The sequence below is a fragment of the Leptodactylus fuscus genome, chromosome 4, assembly GCF_031893055.1.
Source record: "Leptodactylus fuscus isolate aLepFus1 chromosome 4, aLepFus1.hap2, whole genome shotgun sequence".
NCBI lineage: Eukaryota > Metazoa > Chordata > Amphibia > Anura > Leptodactylidae > Leptodactylus > Leptodactylus fuscus.
In genome coordinates this window covers 75,803,338-75,824,945 of record NC_134268.1, presented here as the reverse complement: position 1 = coordinate 75,824,945, position 21,608 = coordinate 75,803,338, and the positions used below count along the sequence as shown (strand labels likewise).

The following is a 21,608-nucleotide window of genomic DNA, read 5'->3' as shown; positions in this document are numbered from 1 at the left end:
CCGTGGTGAACTTTTCACATGGCCCCCCCCCCCCAACCGACACTGAAGACCTCTACCAACCCCCTCCTCCGCACTCTATTATGTCCCTTTGTAAGCCCTGCACACGGTATTATGTCCATTAGTAACCCCTGCACACAGTATTATGTCTCTTAGTGGCCCCTGCACACAGTATTATCACCCATAGTGGCCCCTGCACACAGTATTAAAGCCCATAGTGGTCCCTGCACACAGTATTATGTCCCTTAGTGGCCACTGCACACAGTATTATGCCTCATAGTGGCCCCTGCACACAGTATTATCCCCCATAGTGGCCCCTGCACACAGTATTATCCACCATAGTGGCCCCTGCACACAGTATTATCCCCCATAGTAGCCCCTGCACACAGTATTATGTCCCTTAGTGGCCCCTGCACACAGCATTATGTCCCCCAGTGGCCCCTGCACACAGTATTATAGCCCATAGTGGACACCCATAAACAATTATTATAGTATATTATTAGTATAAAATTATTAGTATAATAATCGGAGACCTGGGGGAATAAAAACATAAAAAATTACTGTTTCTTACCTGTCCCTGGCTCCTACGCTGTCTTCTCCGCTGCCGTCCTTGTTCTATGCCGTCGGACGTCACATGACCCGGGAAAAAGGCCGGGTTCATGTGACGTCAGAAGAAGGAAGGAGGCCTGGCAGGATCGTGGAGAGGTAAGTAACTGTGTTTTTTATGTTCCCTTACTTCTCCCGGTCCGCCGATCATTATACTCGGGGGTCTGCAAAGACCCCCGAGTATAATGATAGCAGCGGCAGCGGCTGTCACCGGGCCCCTAATGTCCCGGGCCCTGTGGCAGCTGCCTCTGCTGCTATGGTGGTAGTTATGCCCCTGTAAGTATATCTTTGGCACAAGAAAGGGTCACATCAGAAAACTGACTTCTGATGGACAGACAGGTTGCAAGCCACTACATCGATGATCATGTTCTGGCTGAGAGCACCACATAGCCAGTGAAGGAACTGTACTGAACAAGGTAGTGTAACTTCACCTCTGAAAACATGAAACATTGAAACATTGAGCGTTTTAGGCTCTCCGCCGCGAAACCGGATTTTTTTATCCGGACACAGAGTACTGCATGTCCGACTCTGTCCGGATTATAAAACCCGGTTTCGCGGCAGAGAGCGCAAAACGCTCACCGCTGGACATCTTTCTCACCCATTCAAATGAATGGGTGAGAAATCCTCCTGCAGGTTTCCGTCTCCTGCCTCTGTTTTAGGCAGGAAACGGAAACCTCAAGTACGGAGTGCCGGCGCAGATGTGAACGAGCCCTTATAGTGCTAATTATCAATATATTTCACAGTGCTTTGTAGATACTGTCATCACACAGTGTTTCAGTTAAGGCTCAAAATCTAATTTCCCTATCAGTATATCTTTGGAGTGTAGAAAACCACAGTACCCAGAGGAAACCCACTCAAACACAAGGAGAATATATGAACTCCATGCAAATTTTATCCTTATGAAAGGCTATTCCTCTCTACTACCTTTAGATGTCTTCTCCACGCTGCCGTATGCAAATGAGTTCTCTCGCAGCACTGGGGGCATCCCCAATGCTGCGAGAGAACTCTCCAGCGCTGCTTCTATCTTTGCCTGAAATGGCCTCTCCCTGTGTCTTCTTCCAGCGCTGGCTTCAAACTTCTAGGCATGCGCAGTTGGCCCTGCTGTCGGGACTCAGGCAGAGCCAACTGCGCATGCCCGTGGCCATTATCTTGTGGCTGCTTACCCCAGCTTACTGTGAAAGCAGCTGCAACAAACTGGCTACTTACACCAGTTTACTATGTAAGTGGCCACAGGAAAATCACCACAGGCATGAACAGTCAGCTCTGCCCAAGGCCCGATGCCCGCTCTACCTGATGCCTAGAAATTTAAAGCCAGTACCGGAAGAAGACGCAGGGAGAAGCCGTTCCAGTCAAAGATAGAGGCAGTGCTGGAAATTTCTCTCGCAGCATTGGGGACGCCCCCCAGTGCTGTTTGAGCGCTGGGGACCGACCCAGTGCTGCGAAGTAACTCATTTGCATACAGCAGAAAACCGGGATTTCAACCGAATGGCAGTGCAGAGAATACATATAAAGGTAGGAGAAGAATAGCCTTTCTTAAGGCTATTCCTATGTGTTAGGGACAAAAAAATAGTATTTTAATGATAGAATCCCTTCAAAGGGGCTTTCCAATCCCAAATCAAAATTTTATACTGATGATCTGTCCACAGATGATCACATACTGATGAGCTGTGATAGGTCAGCATGAAAATTTGATTTGGGACCAGAAAACCCCTTTAGGCTAAGGTCCCACATGGCATCCTGCAGCCAAAAAAAAGGCTGCAGGAAAAACTGAGGCGGAAACGCATTGCAGTTCTTCCCACAGCGCGCTATTGATGTTTTACAAATGTTCCAGTTATGCAGTGGAAACAGTACACCCAGCTTAAAGTTGTTGTTTCAGTAGATGAGTATTGTCTTGGTACACTGTGGGTACAGTTTACATACTTATGGTATGCCCTCCAGCTGTAAAACACTGATGGTTTTGTAAGATGTTGAAATTTATGCAAGGTTTGCAAAAAGGTGGAAAGTAATTTGAAGGAATATTGTATTGCATGGGTGCAGGATGAAGTGGATAATTCTTGTACATAAAGTTATATTTTGGTATTTTGTCCCAGCTCTCTAGCTGTTGTACAACTACAAGTCCCAGCATGCTCTGACTGCTGGCTGATCGAATGTCACAGCATGCTAGAAGTTGTAGTTTCACAACAGCAATGGTTCACCTAACTCTGGTCTATGGTATATTTGTCTCCTTACCTCCCCATACTGCTGACTTCAAGGAACATGCCAAACCTCCACCCGCTTTTTTACCTGATTGGGCAGCCTTTCTTTGTCTATAATTCCCATTGGTTGTTGGATCTGCTGGTATAAGGCAGGATCAGCAAAGTTTCATTGAGGTGGTGGTGTATGACACAGAGAGGAGCCTGTACAGCTTAATCAGTGCGGTGTCTTGAGGAGTGGCTCCAGCCTTCCAAAAACCCAGAACAGTAACACAGTGACACTGCAGCATCCCTTGGAGCCTTAAGAGCTGCCACAAGCTTCTGGACCACAATGATACACAACAGTTTCTAGGATGAATTATCTTATTATTTTGCCACTTAGCAGTGGGTCCTCCTGGGGATAAAAGATGGAGAACTGATGCATCTGTGACCCAGGACCCATAGCTATTTTGGAATATAAGAAGAGCAAATATTCCATGGACACAACTAAGAAGTGAAATATGAATTTAGAACGACTTATATTATTTTGCTTCGTAATAGGAAAACATGATTGTTTCTTTCAGTGAGCCAAGTGAGAAAACCTGGTCAAAGCAAGATAGGCTAAAGGGACGTAACCACAGAGCCCTTCCTCTGCCTGGGATCTAATGTCCTGGAGATGCAAGGACACTGCTTATAGCTTGCTCCAAAGCAATGCTTAAAGGCGTTAGCTGTGCCCTTGGATGGACATAAAGGTTATGGGAATTTAATAGCTGGCGCTCAGTGCTTATTGCTTTCATTTGATCCTGCGAATAGTTTTATAAGAAGTCCTTGAAGTGATGGCATCACAAGTCGTGTGTGGACTCATCTTCCGATTACTTCTCCCGCTCTGCCTTGTTGTTGGTGAGTGATATGCTATAACTTATGGATTTTTTTTATGTTTGCTTATAATTTATAGTTTATGTTGGATTCCTCTGGGCCGTCTGGTTTATCATATACACTTAAAACATGGCCCTAGCCTACTCAAGAATATATCAGGGACTGATAGAATGCAATATATTGTTTGCAATTGTAATAATGGTTGTAATCTTAACCATGTAGTAATATATATATATATATATATATATATATATATATATATATATATATATATATATAGTGTAAGTTGCACCTAATAGTCTGTGATATTATTTATTATTATCTATTTATAGAGCACTAATTCCATGATATCCATATACATTGTGCCAATAGACAATTACTATTGCTTCAGAACAAACTTAAATCAATAGATAAAGATAGATAGTAAAATAGGCGTAACCAAAACATATTACTTGTGGTAAAAAAATACTCCTAAATTGTATTATGATTCCATATTCCCCTCAATCTATTGCTATCCCTGCACTGATCTACAGGGAAGTCCCGAGTCACTGAGGTAACAGTCGCCTATAGCACATATAGCAGGCAGTAGAGTGAGAGCCTCTGTGCTGCTGGGGTACAAAGTGTTAAAGTTTGGAGGTGGGGACTCTGTATACCCTGACAGACTGGGAGGAAAGGGTCAGGACAGCAGAGAGAAGAGACACGGTGCACACTAGCAGCAGCTCCTAAATCCTGCCCTCAGCTCCTCACGGCCAGGTCGCCTGTACCCATGCTGCCTGTGGCCGGGGGTGTGAGGCTGCCGCCACCAAGTGCAGTCTCTTCACTTCCACAAGTCGCCGTGCCTGCAGGATGCTGGAGAGCTGAGTGTGAGGAGGAGTGCGGGGGGACCTGCTCCTCACTGACCCGCTGGTGAATGCCCCATGCCTTGGCTGGACTGAGGGAACTTGCTAGCTGGCTCCGACTTCTACTTCTTGCGATTCTTTTCATCGTGGTCACTGGTATTAAACGTCCCAGAAGCGATGGCATCAGAGACGGTGTGCGGGCTCATCTTCAGGTTACTGCTGCCTGTCTGCCTGCTTGTGGGTGAGTGGCCATACATGAAATATATATATATATATATACTATTGCTATAGTCTTCTACCAGTCCTATATGTGTCCGAGTCACCACAGACGTGCTAAAGCTTATGTAGACATTGTCTAGGGAGGGTCCTAATTCAGTCCTATAGGTGAAGTTTTTACTACAGTTTAACAAAAAACTTTTTACAACTTGTCGTCCAGACTTACCTCAGCTCCATAAAACCTTCTAGAACATCATCCACTACACAGAAGTGACTAAAACAAACGCGTGACAACAAAGTGTCATTGCTGCGACATATTTCTGTCACACGCACAGATGTTTCATTGTGTAGGTCCCATTACAAGTGTATTCATTTAGTCCACAAGGGATAAAACCTTTGGATCCTTGACTAGGCTTCATCCTCTGCCTGATATATCGCCACATTATTGTAAGGTACATGTAGTCACTTAGTATATAATGCAGAGGTAAGGCGACTTTATATACCAGGTGTCTGTCACTCAGCTCAGAATATTGAGGTTATACGGGGGAATCCAGTTTACAGTTTCCTTGGCAGTTATCTCGCCATATCATCGCCTCCATTCACTGCTCATGATAAATTGCTTCAGTGTTGGACAGAGAAGATATGGCTCCAGGCTCTCTTCTCATACAGTGTAATATTCCCTACAGCAGCAGCTTCATCATTCTTAACTGGACTATATATATATGTATAGGATATGCCATAATATATTATTTCATAGTGCATATACTGTATTATGTAGCAAAACACATGTTTTAGAATAAGACTTAAATTTACCTCACCTTTATGACAAATGTCTGAATCCCTGTAAATAATACTCTGCTCATGAGACCATTACAGTTCTTATTTGGTCTCATACATTTCTGAAGACTCTGTTCACGTAAAAATATATCGCATAATGTTGTCCGGTGACCAGAACCCTTCATGCTCAGATTGCAAGGTGACATTTCCTACCACCAACATTGTGGTGAAGGGTCTCCATCCAAGGCTTGTTATGACTTCTTCCTTAACCTTACAGACTTGCAGTGCTGTGCTATGTAACAACTTTTACCACAATTTACAGCCAGTAAAAACTGAATAAATGGATCCAGACAAGTGATTAGCAGTTATTCTCAGGAACATTAATATTTCACAAACGCTCTCAATTGTTCGAGGATGTGCACACAGTAATGTTTCTGCAGCCGGCTACACAATGGAAAGCTATGGAATATTCAGTAGAGGCTTGTGTAATTGCTTTTCTTGTTTTATAGTGGAACACCACTCCAAATAATGATATGCTCCGTCATTTCCCAAATTATGCTATACTAAATGAACATGGACGCCGTAAGATGATTTCTCACAATACAGTGGAACAAAATATATGTGATGTTTTACTGTAAACTCCAAGTAATGGAGCTGTTTAGTGGTATATTGGCAATGCATGTGGTAGGCTGCTGGCAATGCCTCCCTGCTGAGTTACCTCTGGTCCAATTTCTCAAGGTCATTGTACTGGATTGAGGTTTTGTTGATCCAGAGGAAGGCATGCTTATCAGCGTATTCACATTCAGCTGTTTTGTTGCAGCAATTCCTGGAACTAAAACATGTTCACATCTGAATGGAGATATTATTGGCGCATGTACTTGGATTTCCAAAAAGCCAGATAAATGGAAGAATCACAGAAATTTCTGCAACAAACCTGCAACCAGTGAATACAAACTAAAATGTCTTCTTTTCAGCTCCAAAAATAGCAATTAGAATCAGTCTATGGACCAAACCAATTTAATCTAGATAATGCTGTTTCAGAAAAGAATCTTCTGAAAGTCATTCAACTCCTATCTTTGCATTGTAAGGCTACAGTGTATTTGTGTCCTATCAAATCATAGGTTGAATGAAAAGTTATGTCTGGGATCTGTATCCATCTTGTAAGGCTGATTCTTAGTAGATGGTAAGGTTTGGGATAATTTTATTGTCTATGTTCTATGTCCATGATCTTCATGCTACATTTTCCTGCCCGTTTGAAGCTACTGGATGTCTTGGTGATTTATGAGTAGCATACAATACAATGATACATTATTAATACAGAGTAAGTTTTGGTACTGGGTGCGCTATTCTTCTGTTTGTTTTTGTCTGTAATGCAGCTGCAGGCTATGTGTGGTCAGGAGGGATCTGCTCAGCTAAAACTTTTCTGAATTGAATTTAATGGCTGCTGTGCACTCCCTGCATTCTTCATTCTTTGCTTGGAGTATTATTTCTGTGTGGTATTTGGTCCATAGAGATTTCTTCATCAGTATTAGAAAGGATAGATCTGGAACCATTTCTGCAGACGTTGCTCGGTTACCGTAATTTTTGGATGGCAGACTTCATCCCTTTCCTGTTTTGAGTTATGACCCATTTAATCCTGTGCTAATTTTTGCAGAATTCCATAGACAGACACCTACTGTATCTGTGCTGTTTCCTGCAGTTCTGTTTGTGGTAACATTTCTGTAGCGACAATGTTACTTCGCTTTAACACAAGCATGTTTAACCTAATCTGGTTTTGTATGTTTCCATGATTAGCTCAGTAGATTGATATATTTCCTTGTACAGGTTTAATGGTCAAGCTCATTAGAATCACATATAGTAAGTCACAATTAGCCGAAACAAGACATATTCATGAGTCTTAATCATTTCATTCCGCATTAAGCTTTACAGAATTGGGCTTGCTATTATTTGGAAATTAGTCTCAATTCAGAACTTGAAAATGAACGTATGACTGCAGGTAACCCCCAATATATCACTCCCCATCCATGTCACTGTGAATCAGAAAGATGAACTCTGGACTCCTGCTATACTAGCACCTGAAAATTTTCTTTTGGAGTTGAGTTGGGCTATAAATATGAAACCCCAATAAGTATTTTTGATATGATGCTGTTTTCTTTGAAACACATGTTTAGTATATAAAATAAATGGCTCAGGAGAACTTGATCGTATCTGCTATTTTTCAAAGTTAAGGCCATAAATTATTTGGAATTTTTCATAATGATCACAGCCTGGGTATATAAAATAACATTGTGTAAAAGGCAAGTTTCAATTCTAGCGACTGCTGAGGTCTTCTCAGTCAAAACTGAGAAAATGTCACTTACCAAGGTGTATTTCTGAGCCACTAGAATACCAGCATATCACTCCATCATTTATAATGTCTCAGAAAATGGGATTTTTTGCTTTCATGTAGAGCATGAACATTTCCAGAAAAGTCGGTCTAGGAACACTACACAAGTGTGCCCTTGCCAGTAACTTGTATGTTTATGTTGTGTTTCAATGATTCATTCATTTATGGACTGCATTGCCTGCCCATTTTCGCCTATACTGTTCGGTGTTACAAAATACTTAGTCCTTATGTATGTAGTATATACCAGCTCCCTAAAGCATCTACTCTATTTCATGAAATATGTGTCTGGACAATGTGCTGTGTATGGTGCCTGCAGCTGATAGTAGTGTATTTACCACTCCCCGTGAGCTGTCTCCGCCTTCCCATAAGTCAGGGTGCAGCCTCAAGATAACACTGCAAAGGAGTTAACTGTATGGAGACTGTTACAGTAAACAAAATACATTGCAGGAAGACATGATGGCTATTGCGCAGCCTATAGCACCTTCTTCCACTATATGAAATGTCTCAGGACAAAGAATTGAGGCATGGGAAGGTTTAAGGGCTGGATATAGTGATCAATGTTATTGATTCACAAGATTTTAGAACCTATAATCATTTTGTGTATGGGGCTATAGTTATAGGTCTCTGTATTATCAAGTTTCATTCTGTCTGTCAAATGTCAAAGAAACCTCACAGTGTCGAGGTGCTGGGTTCAGATCCCATTCTGGGCAATATCTACATGGAGTTTGTATGTTCTCTCTGTGTTTGCATGGGTTTACACCCTCATTTCAAAAAATAATGACAAATTAAATGGAGTTTGTAACCAGAACTGAGCATATCAACCCAGCCCCACAGATAGATAGGTTATGGGCACCTGAATAAAATGGTGTGTTCCCCTTTAGACTCGTCACCTCCATTGCGGAAATATCACCTTATATAATATACCTTTTTGTAAATATGCAAGTGAGCTATTTTGAGCAAGGAGTGCAATGCCGCTTACTGCTTTGGAAATAGGAGAACACCTTTCGATTCAAGTGACCCTAACCTAACTTATCTGTGGGCTGAAGTTGCTAAGTTTGGATGTAAGACTCCCTTTAATACATTTCCTGTAATGTAAGTAGTTTGTGAATCTCATTAGAGTAAAGATCCGATGTAAATGAAACAGGGAATAAATAGATAAATAAAAGGTATTTGTTAAGTTCGCTAAAAATTACTATAGGCATACAATATTTGCTCACAAACAAGCCTTTTCTGTCCTGAGACCCGTGGACCAAGGAATGACTAATATGATGTTGGACCATTCTATGTGGGCCCTTATGTCATTTTTTTCAGTAGAAAATCCATCCTTTTACCAATAATAACAAAAGCCCATTATATGGTTAACAATCCAGATGTTTTCATAATGTCTGCACCATTACTGTATTGATCCATAAGATGCATTCCTCTATACAGCAATAACATCATGAGCCATTTGATGCAGTTACTAATTCTGCAAGCAGAGTGCTAGTTTCTATTTTATCTCTGTTCACTTTACTTGTAAGGTTACTGTAAAAGACTGATAGATTTGGTTGTGGTAATCTACATATTTTGTAAGGTCAGCCCAGTTCATATGATGTTATTCCTATGCTTTGAAGAAAGACCAAGGAAGTGCCTTGTAACCTGTTGTGGTGGCAGCATCACATCATCTGAGTGAAAGACTCTTTAGTGACAGTCTTGATGGAAACATCTTATAAAGTGTACATCTAAGGAATGGCAAAGCATCTGTATTCATACCATGTTACTTGGAATAAGTAACAACTTTATGTTTTGTGAAAATTAAGAGAGTTTCCTCAAAGACAATGTAATGTGTGATATGAACCAGTTCTTAGTGAGGCTATACCCCACTGTTGCCCACTCAACCATCAATAATAAGTTACCTTGTACTTGCACATACTCCCAATTTATTGTCACTTACTCCCAGCAATGTTTGTCCTGATTTATTATGCTGTATACAAAAGTATTATCTTGAACTGTTAGATACAATGTATACCTATGCCTCTAAATTAGGTGTGTCTATGGTCCTGTTGGGATCAAAATCTCAAAACTAGGCCATCTGCTTACATTTAAGATATAATGTATGCCAGTTTCAGGTATAAATTACTCCAAATTGGCCAGGCTATGGCAAATATTTTCAGACTTTTCAATGCCAGTTAGGTGGCTAGATGAATCTACCCTCATGTAGCAGTATCACAATGTATTATTTCACTGGTTGCTGTTTTATATTCCTCATCTAATGCAAGTGAATACAGTACTAAAACCCCTTTCACATGCACTGAAAAAAAGGTACAAAATATTTAAATTACTCTAAATTTTACACTGAATATTTGTGTACTTGTCCCTTTGGACGACAATGAACCCAAACCTCGAGCAGATCCATAGCACATCCATGGCAGAAATCTGAGTGTCAGTCTTGAAATTCTCATGTGGGTCCTCTGTATAGTAATCTGTTGGTTGTAAACTGAAACTTGTCATCATAGTCTATTATTATTTAGTAAACCCTTTTAATATATAGTAAATTGAGATTCCAGTTTTTAGGGATCTGTTCTATGGAGTAATATTGAAGCTTTTTTTGGACATTATCGTATAATGTCATGTTCTGTATCACTGACATTTGGACTGGCTTCGGCAATGCCATGATCATGTTTCCCAGTCACTTATCACAAAGTTGGACATCCAGGACTTTGTGTCCGGCCTAAAAAAACAGTTTCCCCGCGGAGAGGCTGCATACGGATACCGGTGGTTCGCTTTTAAAATCCATTCAAATGAAGCCGTTCCCTGTCCTGCAGAATGACACAGGGCGCACAGGAGTGCAAGTGTGAACTCCCCCTCAATATGTTTATGAGACTGTAATATGTTGTATAGATGCAATATTATGTAAAGAATATCAGGATCAAGTCATGTATTTGTTATTAAATCGTTAATTTAAAAATCGTTATTAAATTATATAAGATGCTGTAGAGACAAAAACATGTAAAAATTCCTATTATGTAATAAAAATGAGCTTCTTACCCAGCTCAGAACAAAAATACACTTGGCATGTAATAGAATTATAGGATGGGTAGCTGTTCCATCTCCATCAACTCTATCAACTAAGAAAGAATGAAATCTAGAAATATGTAATACTTAGGAAATTATATTGCAACCCATATCATGACACATACTCAGATGCCCTTTCTGCTTCAATTATACCTATATGGAAAACACCAGAGTTTCTGTGGGTATAATTAACATGTTGCAATTTGCAAAAACATTGCATTTATGCCTAAAGCACTTATATTTACAGCACTGTGTAAGACCTGCCTAAGGGCTAGTTTAGACATGGGGCGCCCGCCTGCCACGACCATCACTGTCGCGGCTTTCCCCTCCTATGTCGGCTCAAATGAATGAGCCGGCATAGGAGGGTGCTGCTGCTAGGCGGAAGCCGCGGTCCAGTGTGCCGCGGCTTCCGCTTGAAGAAAGGACATGTCGCTTCTTTTCTCCGCTAGCAGCAGCCCGCCGCTAGTGGAAAAAAGAAGCCCGGCGGTCTGCATAGACCACCATTGTAAAGGGGCGGATTTTGAAGCGAAATCCGCTGTCAAAATCCGCCCCTTTTTTCACGTGTGAACGAGCCCTAAGGCAAAGGCAATCAAGGAGCAACATATTTATAGTATTAACATATTACAACATAATTATCTGAAGAAACAGGACACATCATTTAATAGATAAGAGAAGGATATATAATTACTTATGCTGTAAATAAAAACATTTACCCTAGCTGCAAATATAACTTCATTATTTTGCATCAGTATTTTTTAAAGGGGCTCTATCAGCAAAATTATGCTAACAGAGCCCCACATATGCGTGAATAGCCTTTAAAAAGGCTATTCAGGCACCGTAAATGTTATATTAAATCCCGGTCCCGTTTTTAAATAAAAGCATTAAAACATATATGCTAATCGTACCTGAACGTGCATCATGGGATAAACGATGCGACGTCAGCTTCGGGCACGCCTGCCTCTTCTGTCTTCTTGTAGTAACGCCCTATGGTTCCGTTTCTTACGGCTTCTTCTCTTCAAATCCCGTGCCTGCGTAGTAGCGCTTCCCTCCGGAGTGCTACTGCGCAGGCTCACTCACCATTTTACTTAATGGCAGTTCGCGAGTGAGCCTGCACAGTAGTGCTCCAGAGGGAAGCGCTACTACGCAGGCGCGGGATTTGAAGAGAAGAAGCCAGAAGAAGACACATCAGAGGGCGTTACTACAAGAAGACAGAAAAGGCAGGCGTGCCCGAAGCTGACGTCACATCGTGCATCCCCGCCCATGGTGCACGTTCGGTAAGATTAGCATATATGTTTTAATGATTTTAATTTTGCTAATAGAGCGCCTTTAAGCCAAAACCATAAGTGAAAGCTACACAACAATAACGTGTACTGGAAAGATTGTCATCTGATCAGTATTTTGGACCCTCTCCTGATTTTTGCTTACAAATACTGATGCAAAATACTTAATTTGTGAATGTGGGCTAAGTAAAAAATTCTTAACAGCCCCCATCTCTTAAAAACAGCTTTTCTTAGAACCCCAATAGACAGTATAAAAAAGATCCTCCAGACCAATACCTTGCAACACTGTAGAAAAGAGGAAGCATCAGGTGTTTGTAAACATTTGAACAACTTTTGATTTTCCAGCATATATGCACATATCCTGACTATTCTTAACTAGTGATATCTCTGAAAATAATTTAGCTAGTACTGTTATCATGGTGCCATATGAGAATTGTGTCTTGTGTCCGATCCCTTCAACTTCCTGGTTTCAGTGACAAGTTGGTGGGCAGGCTTAGCCTGTGTGATGTACAACTCAGGAGGACTCAGGACAGCACTATGCTGTGCCCAATGAATTTAGCAATGCATTTACATACAGAGATAACAAAGGAATTATTCTAGCCTTTATTACTTTTAAGGGCTGACAGACTTCTCCATTAGCCATCTGTCACTATCATCAATCCTTCAAGAGAAGTTAATAGAGCTGGCGGAGAACAGGGACTGGTCACAAACTGATCAGTGCAGCTCAGTCAATACTGAAGAGACGGTATGGAGCAAGATCAATAAAGCAATATATTGGGCGAAACACTTCAGTTAGCTTAAAGGGGTTTTCTGGGCAAAAAATATTATTTTTTAAAAAAGGTCTGTTAGTGCTATCAATGGATTAATAAGTGCACCCAAATACCTTTAGCAGTGTTCTGAGTGATGTCTGGCTTTCTCTGGGAGCTCATGTTGTCCTCTGCATTTGTTTACATGGGTAGCTTCCTGCTGTCTTAGGGAGCGTTCATACTACCGTCGGTGTCCAACAGCTAATGTCCGATGCTAATGTTTTTGCTGTCCGCTTGAAAAATCGGACATCTTTGTGAACGGACAGTTAAGGACACCCATGGACAGTAAAAGAATGCACCCGATGTCCATTTAAATCAATGTAAAATGTCATGGAGGCAGCTAGTGTGCGATTCTTATGTCCGCACAAGATTTTGCGTGGACATTAGCATCAGACACTAGCTGTCGGACACCGACGGTAGTGTGAACGCTCCCTTAGCCTACAACTACCATGATGCATTGCAGTTCACTCAGATCCCCCCCCCTCACTTCTTCACTTTTTCCCTCACAATCCCCGCCCTGTTTCACTAGCTAGTCTGTGGACTACAACCCTATCTACGTATCTATCTAATTCAGTCCCTCAGCCCCCTCCCCACCCCATCATACTCACCTGTCTTCTCTTCCTGGAGATGACTTTGGGGTGCCGCTGTCCACTCGTCTGCCTATTCACCTGGGATCCAGAACTGGCGCCTGTGCAATAGAACGTCGGCAGATGCCACGCATGCACAATAGAACTCAGGTACTTTTACTTTTTGCTTCTGCTAGCATTCTAGCTTACGCTGGGTTCACACCAGCGCCTGAACTCCGTTTTCAGGTTTCCGTCTTCTGCATGCAGAAGACGGAAACCTGTCATGCCGAGTCTGTTTTTTTTTAAACCGGACTCAGAGTACTGCATGTCTGACTCTGTGTCTGGTTTAAAAAAACAGCCGGAGACTTTTCAAGCCCATTCAAATGAATGGGATTGAACCATGCCGACAGGTTTCCGTCTCCTGCCCCTGTTTTGTGCAGGAAACGGAAACCTGCAGAACGGAGTACGGGCGCAGATGTGAACGAGCTCTGAGGGATAAAGTTTTAATTTATTTGGGAAAATACGGTGGCTCAGTGGTTAGCACTACAACGTTGCAGCATTGGATCCCTGGCTTTGAATCCTGCCAGGAACAACATTTGCTCCCCATGTTTGCATGGATTTCCTCCCAGACTCCAAAGACATACTGATAGGGAAAAATGTAGATTGTGAGACCTATATGGGGCTCACAATCTACATTAAAAAAAAAAAGTTTTTATTTATCCCAGACAACCCCTTTAAGCTACAAGTTTCAATAGAAACGGGAATATCCCTTCAATGACACAAATGCTGATAGGAATTGAAAAGTTGTTTGAACATTTAGGTACACTTCATGTTCTTTTTGACATTATGAACAACGCTATCTGTATTAAACAATAGCCAAGATATTCTAATATAGATGTCTTTGATTAGCTAAAAATACTTGGGCATAAATCACATCTCCAGCTGCAGGATCTGTCTGATAAATGGTTTTACAATTGCTAGAACTTGAACTTGTAACAACTGTATGTTCTAGGTGTAGAGTGCCAGTAGTTTGTGAAATAACAGGCCACCTTAAAAGTGAGACGGGATCAAAAGCATAGTTAGCAAAAGGAAAGCATGAAAAGTAACAAAGATCTATTCATTAGTGACGCACTTAACAGCACGGCAAGGAGTCTTTTTGTTTGATGAAAAGAAACATTTGCCTATTTTTTTATGACTAAAGTTTCTAAGAACTCTAAAACTTTTACATCATTCTGCCATGCACATACCATGGATGCCATCTCCTTCAGGACACTCCTAATCCTCTAGAGCTGTCACAGCATTCACTGAGAAGCCTTGAAGGTAGATTTTATTTTGGATCCTAAATACAAATCACTAATATCAGATTAATGCTAACACCCAGCACCCCAACTGATCATCTCTTCTCAGCATCTGTCACACAGAGAATTTAACAGGAATCAAATAGTGCTGTTCTCTGTGTAGTGGCCAGACCTGGTACTGCAGATTGTCTCTCATTTATTTGAATAGGGAGCTAAGCTGCAGTGACTCAGCTCCACCACTACACAGAGAACAGCACTGTCCGCTTCCTGCGCTTTTCTGTCTATCAACTAGTATTTACAATGTATTTGCATCTCTTTAGGGTGGGTTCACATATTGCTTTTTTATACTTCTGATCTGCATGCAGTTTTTATTTCACTTCTGAGCTAGCATTTCAATTGAAAAGTTCTGGTTTATTGACATAGTAGAGATTTTCTACTTAGTTGAAATGCATAGTAACATGTGCTACTCATCAAAACTTTTCTGGTTGACACGTTGGAATAGCCTTAATAATGGCTATTCTTCTCCTTCCTTTAGATGTCTTCTCTGCGCCGCCATTCCGTAGAAATCCCGGTTTTTCGTCAGTATGCAAATTACTTCTCTCGCAGCACTGGGGGGTCCAATGCTGTGAGAGAACTCAGTGCCCGCTCCACCTTCTTCAGGAATGTCCTCTTCATGCATCTTCTTCCGGTACAGGCGGTGAAACTTGTAGGCTTCCGACAGAGCCGGCTGTGCGTGCCCACGGCCACAAGATAAATGGACTCTTACACAGTAAGTAAGCGGCCATTTTGTTGTGGCCTGTGAGCATGCGCAGTCAGCTCTGCTCAAGGCCCGAGGCCTACAAGTTCCACCGCCTGTGCTGGAAGAAGATGTTTAAAAAGGACGTTCCTGAAGAAGATGGAGGCAGCGCTGGAGAGTTCTCTCACAGCATTGGGGACACCCCCAGTGCTATTTGAGCGCTGGGGCCCGCCCCCAGTGCAGCAAGAGAACGCATTTACGGAATGGCGGCGCGGAGAAGATATCTAAAGGTAGGAGAAGAATAGCCTTTCTTAAGGTTATTCCTACGTGTCAACCAGAAAAAAAGTGTTTTAATGATAGAATCCCTTTAAAAACTACATGCAGTTATCAGTGAAAATTGCACCATGTAAACCCAGACTTAGAATATTTAGTCATTTGATTGACTATGAGACCATTTTGCAGTCACCTGACTTTCATCTTTGCGGTCTCATATTGTAGACTTCTTGAAAATCAATTCTGTTTTAAATTCATTAGTTTGAGATCTGTTTTCTTTTTTAACATTACAGGGAAAAACTGCTTTGTTAATTGTATCGCACAGAAGGAAAAAGTGCTTGTTGAACATTTGTTAAATATTTAATGTTATTCTGCCCTTTTAAAAGGCAATAACAACATCAATGGCTTCTATGTTTGTATGACGATCAATAAAATTAGCTTGTTTTTACGTGTTAAATGTACCTGGTTTTAAAAGGGAATGCTGCAAGCTGAACATCCAGAGAAATGTGTTTACTGTGCTTTCAAAGGACAACTATAACAAACTTTGGTTTTGTATTTGCTGTGCATTGACTTTGCATTCATGGTTGGTCTGTGCAGGTTGTCATTTTGCAAGATCATGACATGAGTTAAGATGCCAAGTATCCTGTTTCTGCCATGATCAGTGGCTTGGTCTAGGTTCCTATTGATATATAGTCATGTAGTTACTATTTATTCTGTATATTAGTATAGGATATGCTGAATGCGTGGCATAAATCTTCTATTCCATACAACAGAAAATATTTAATTTTTCTAGTTATTGATTTCATTTATTGCTATCGTCTATTTTGTACTTCCTGTTGTGTATAGAGATGGTGGAGAAGATTACAGGAGTCATGGTGTACTGTAGGTGCGGAAGGAAGGAGTGCTTAAGGGTTATTTGTTATTCATAGATATTTACAGATATTGTACAAAAATGTTCAGGCCCTTTAACAAGAACCTTTTGCCACTTGAACCTCTTTTTGCAGCATGTTAATTATACCTATGGAAATTCTGGTGTTTTCCATATAGGTATAATAGAGACAGAGCTCTGTAGACTTTTTGTGAAAAACACTGCAGAAAAAAACATGATGTGTTTCCGTCGCCGTCTTTTCCGCTGCATTTTTTGGCTGGCTCGCTACATGGAGCTGTAGCCTAAAAAAATGGGATGCAGATTCTGGCTGAAAAACAGGTCCAAATTCCTCCATGTAAACAGCCCCTAAGGGTCTTTTTAAATAGGCCAATTTGTTTGCGAAACAAGGGACAATCCAAAAATAAAACTGGTTAATTGGCCCTTCTTTAACCACTTAAGTACTGGACTATTTTCCCTGGTTCAGGACCGGACATATTTCCTATCGTACAGTTCATGCAGCTCCTGCCACCAGCAGTCATATGATCATGGGACTGCAAGTGGAGGCACATCATACGCTTTCCTATTGTGCCCAGCGAACGTAACAGCTGGATCCGTGTTTCTGTTACGCAATGTTGTGCTGATGCTTAACACTGCAAGGACAAACAGGTACATTTTTATAAGTTTGTAGACCAGGTGTTTTCAGACACAGGGATACCTAATGTACATTTGTTTCTCAATATATATATTTTTACTTTTAGATGTATATAAAGGAGAATGATTTTCATTTTTCATTTTTTTACCGCATTCATTAAACCGCCTAGGAGTCTTGAACCCCTGGGGTGGTCTGATCACTAATGCCAGGCATTACAATGACAAAGCTTTGGAAAATATCACTACTTTTATAATGTCTGAATAGAGCAATTTGTAATAGAAGAAATGCCAAGACAAATCTTGGAGCCTTGAGAAGGCACCCGGCTGTAGTGACAAAGGATCGCCAGCCCCAGCTCTTGTTCCAGGGACCAGAAATCCTCCCTAAAATGGCAGCACTGACAGTAAAATGGTCAGCTTTGGCCTTAATGCCCGGTATTAGCGTGGGGGTTTTGCTGTATAATACAGCAGAGACCCATTGGCTATGGCAGCAGGTCAGCTTCTCACATCTCAGCGGATGTCGATAAGGAATAAAGGGAGTTTGCCACCAGTCTAGCATATTCAACCAGAAACAAAGTTAGATCAGACTCACTTGAATGTAATGCGTTTTTCTTATAAAAAATGTGCACCTTTGTTACTGACACATTCATTTATATCAGAATATGCAATCTGAAACACTGAAGGCGGCTCCATTGCTACATACAGCTATGCTCCACACTGTGCAGGCATCTATTTGGGTGTATTTCTACTCATACTTGATACTGCTCATGGCGCTCATACTCAATACTGAGTCAAGATGCTTTGACTCTTTTATTTTGATCCTGTGATTTCCATAATTCCAAGACTTTTCCTTCTTGGTGTTGCAATTTTAATGTTTAGGAGTGTATAAGTAAAATTAGTATTCCTCGCAATTAGAGATGAGCGAACAGTGTTCTATCGAACACATGTTCGATCGGATATCAGGGTGTTCGCCATGTTCGAATCGAATCGAACACCGCGTGGTAAAGTGCGCCAAAATTCGATTCCCCTCCCACCTTCCCTGGCGCCTTTTTTGCACCAATAACAGCGCAGGGGAGGTGGGACAGGAACTACGACACCGGGGGCATTGAAAAAAATTGGAAAAAGTCATTGGCTGCCGAAATCAGGTGACCTCCATTTTAGACGAATAGTGGATTTCAAATCCGGGTCATATGAGAATGTGAACTTTGTGACTAAGAGACAGGGATAGCTGTACAGGCAGGGATAGCTAGGGATAACCTTTATTTAGGGGGGAATGTTATTAAAAATAACTTTTTGGGGCTCTATCGGGTGTGTAATTGTGATTTTTGTGAGATAAACTTTTTCCCATAGGGATGCATTGGCCAGCGCTGATTGGCCGAATTCCGTACTTTGGCCAATCAGCGCTGGCTCTGCTGGAGGAGGTGGAGTCTAAGATCTCTCCACACCAGTCTCCATTCTGGTCCGACCTTAGACTCCGCCTCCTCCAGCAGAGCCAGCGCTGATTGGCCGAATTCCGTACTCTGGCCAATCAGTGCTGGGCAATGCATTCTATTGGCGTGATGAAGCAGTGCTGAATGTGTGTGTTTAGCTCAACTACACCGGTGGAGTAGTTGAGCTAAGCACACAGATTCAGCTCTGCTTCAATCAGCGCTGGCCAATGCATTCTATTAGCTTGATGAAGCAGAGTGTGCACAAGGGTTCAAGCGCACCCTTGGCTCTGATGTAGCAGAGCCGAGGCTGCACAAGGGTTCAAGCGCACCCTCGGCTCTGATGTAGCAGAGCCGAGGGTGCACAAGGGTTCAAGTGCACCCTCGGCTCTGCTACATCAGAGCCGAGGGTGCGCTTGAACCCTTGTGCACACTCTGCTTCATCAAGCTAATAGAATGCATTGGCCAGCGCTGATTGAAGCAGAGCTGAACCGGTGTAGTTGAGCTAAACACACACATTCAGCACTGCTTCATCACGCCAATAGAATGCATTGGCCAGCACTGATTGGCCAGAGTACGGAATTCGTCCAATCAGCGCTGGCTCTGCTGGAGGAGGCGGAGTCTAAGGTCGGACCAGAATGGAGACTGGTGTGGAGCGATCTTAGACTCCGCCTCCTCCAGCAGAGCCAGCGCTGATTGGTCGAGTTCCGTACTCTGGCCAATCAGCGCTGGCCAATGCATTCTATTAGCCCGATGAAGTAGAGCTGAATGTGTGTGCTTAGCACACACATTCAGCTCTACTTCATCGGGCTAATAGAATGCATTGGCCAATCAGCGCTGGCCAATGCATTCTATTAGCGTGAACTGAGTTTGCACAGGGGTTGTAGTGCACCCTCGGCTGTGCTACATCAGATTGCTACATCTGATGTAGCAGTGCCGAGTGTGCATCAGATGTGTAGTTGAGCAGAACTGGCTCAGCACTGCTAAGTCTCTGCATTCGCATAGGAATGCATTGGCCAGCCTTCGGCCAATCAGCGCTGGCTCTGCCGGAGGAGGCGGAGTCTAAGGTCGGACCTGAATGGAGACTGGTGTGGAGCGATCTTAGACTCCGCCTCCTCCAGCAGAGCCAGCGCTGATTGGTCGAGTTCCGTACTCTGGCCAATCAGCACTGGCCAATGCATTTCTATGGGGAAAAGTTAGCTTGCGAAAATCGCAAACTGACAGGGATTTCCATGAAATAAAGTGACTTTTATGCCCCCAGACATGCTTCCCCTGCTGTCCCAGTGTCATTCCAGGGTGTTGGTATCATTTCCTGGGGTGTCATAGTGGACTTCGTGACCCTCCAGACACGGATTTGGGTTTCCCCCTTAACGAGTATATGTTCCCCATAGACTATAATGGGGTTCAAAACCCGTTCGAACACTCGAACAGTGAGCGGCTGTTCGAATCGAATTTCGAACCTCGAACATTTTAGTGTTCGCTCATCTCTACTCGCAATCTCTCCAAATCCTTGCACATTCAGCTGAACATGCATATGTTTTGAATGGTGAGAAGAAAAGAAGACACTGACAGACACCCCGTAAACAGCTTACTTCTACTGAGAACAAAGGATTAGCCATGTTCAAAATGTTTTTTTATTTCCCCTGGCATAGGTCAAACAGAGGTTTATCAGACTTTGGATACACATTAGGTGGTTCTGCCCAAATTCGGTACTTTGGCAGAATTTGATCTAATGTTTATGGCCACTAATATATATTTTTCAAAAAAATTGTGAAAACTACAGGACTGTTACCTAAGCAGCTCTCCTTCTTTTATGAGGAAAGCTTAGTCATAAAACAGGTAACAAATGAGATTGTGAAAAGCTTTGCCTGAAGGCAAGAAACACAAATTGCATCCAATAGATTTATAGCCATCAAATGTTTACTGGAGGTTATTTACTGCAGAAAAACTTCCATTTGTGTTGGGCATTCTTGGTATGCTACGAACACCATTAGTAATGATAATCATTGTGCCTGTGAAGATAAAAAATAGTTGGGATTCTTTCAATCACAAGGGAAATGTATAGGAACTGTGTGATAATGCAGATTTTCATTAGATGTTCATTAATCTGTATATGAAATATCATGTGCGGATCAATGGTAGGCATACAGTAAAAGCAGCCCAAGTTGCTGCTATGTGACCCATGGAAAGGTAGTAGGAGAGAACTTAAAAAGAATCTCTTTACAGTCTCTGAAAATATAATTATGAAATTAAAGCATTGGGATAAAGTTAGATATGTTAAAAATCAACATGATTGACCTACCCTCAATATATGCCATCTGAGGAGAGCTGGGACAGCCCAGTACACAAAGTCAGACATACTACTGAATAGGGTTATTCCCATCTTAAAACATTATCTCCTGTTCATATTTTCTGCTGTTCTATACCTCCGGCACTTCAATCAAAATGAATGTGCACCATTCAGAATGGGTACAAAACTCCCCCATTCTACTGATTGGTGGAGGACTAAGTGGAGAATTTCTCTGTAAGAGAAATCATCAAATAACTTCAGTTGTATTTTGTTTACTGTTTAGCCATGTTTAGTTCTGCTATCTTTAAAAGAATGAATACAAAACCTGGGGATATACATTTTACATTATAAACATCTTAATAAAAAGAGCAAAACAATAAGGATGAATCATTTAGGATGCAAAATCTGTTGTAAGAAGCTGCAATTGTTAACTTTCATAGACATTTAGGCAATTAATACATACCTGGTCATCTTGTGCCATTATCTCAGCATAT

General features: G+C 41.8%; 1 protein-coding gene across 1 annotated transcript in view; it reads left to right on the top strand.

Moving 5' to 3' along the window:
- The first annotated feature begins 4,471 nt into the window (after positions 1–4,471).
- The window catches only part of PIEZO2 (piezo type mechanosensitive ion channel component 2), a 265,739-nt gene continuing 248,602 nt past the window's right edge, over positions 4,472–21,608 (top strand). Inside the window, exon 1 of the mRNA XM_075270713.1 lies at positions 4,472–4,730. Coding sequence (XP_075126814.1) covers positions 4,667–4,730 — 64 coding nt within the window. The 5' untranslated portion in view covers positions 4,472–4,666. The remainder of the gene's footprint in view (positions 4,731–21,608) is intronic.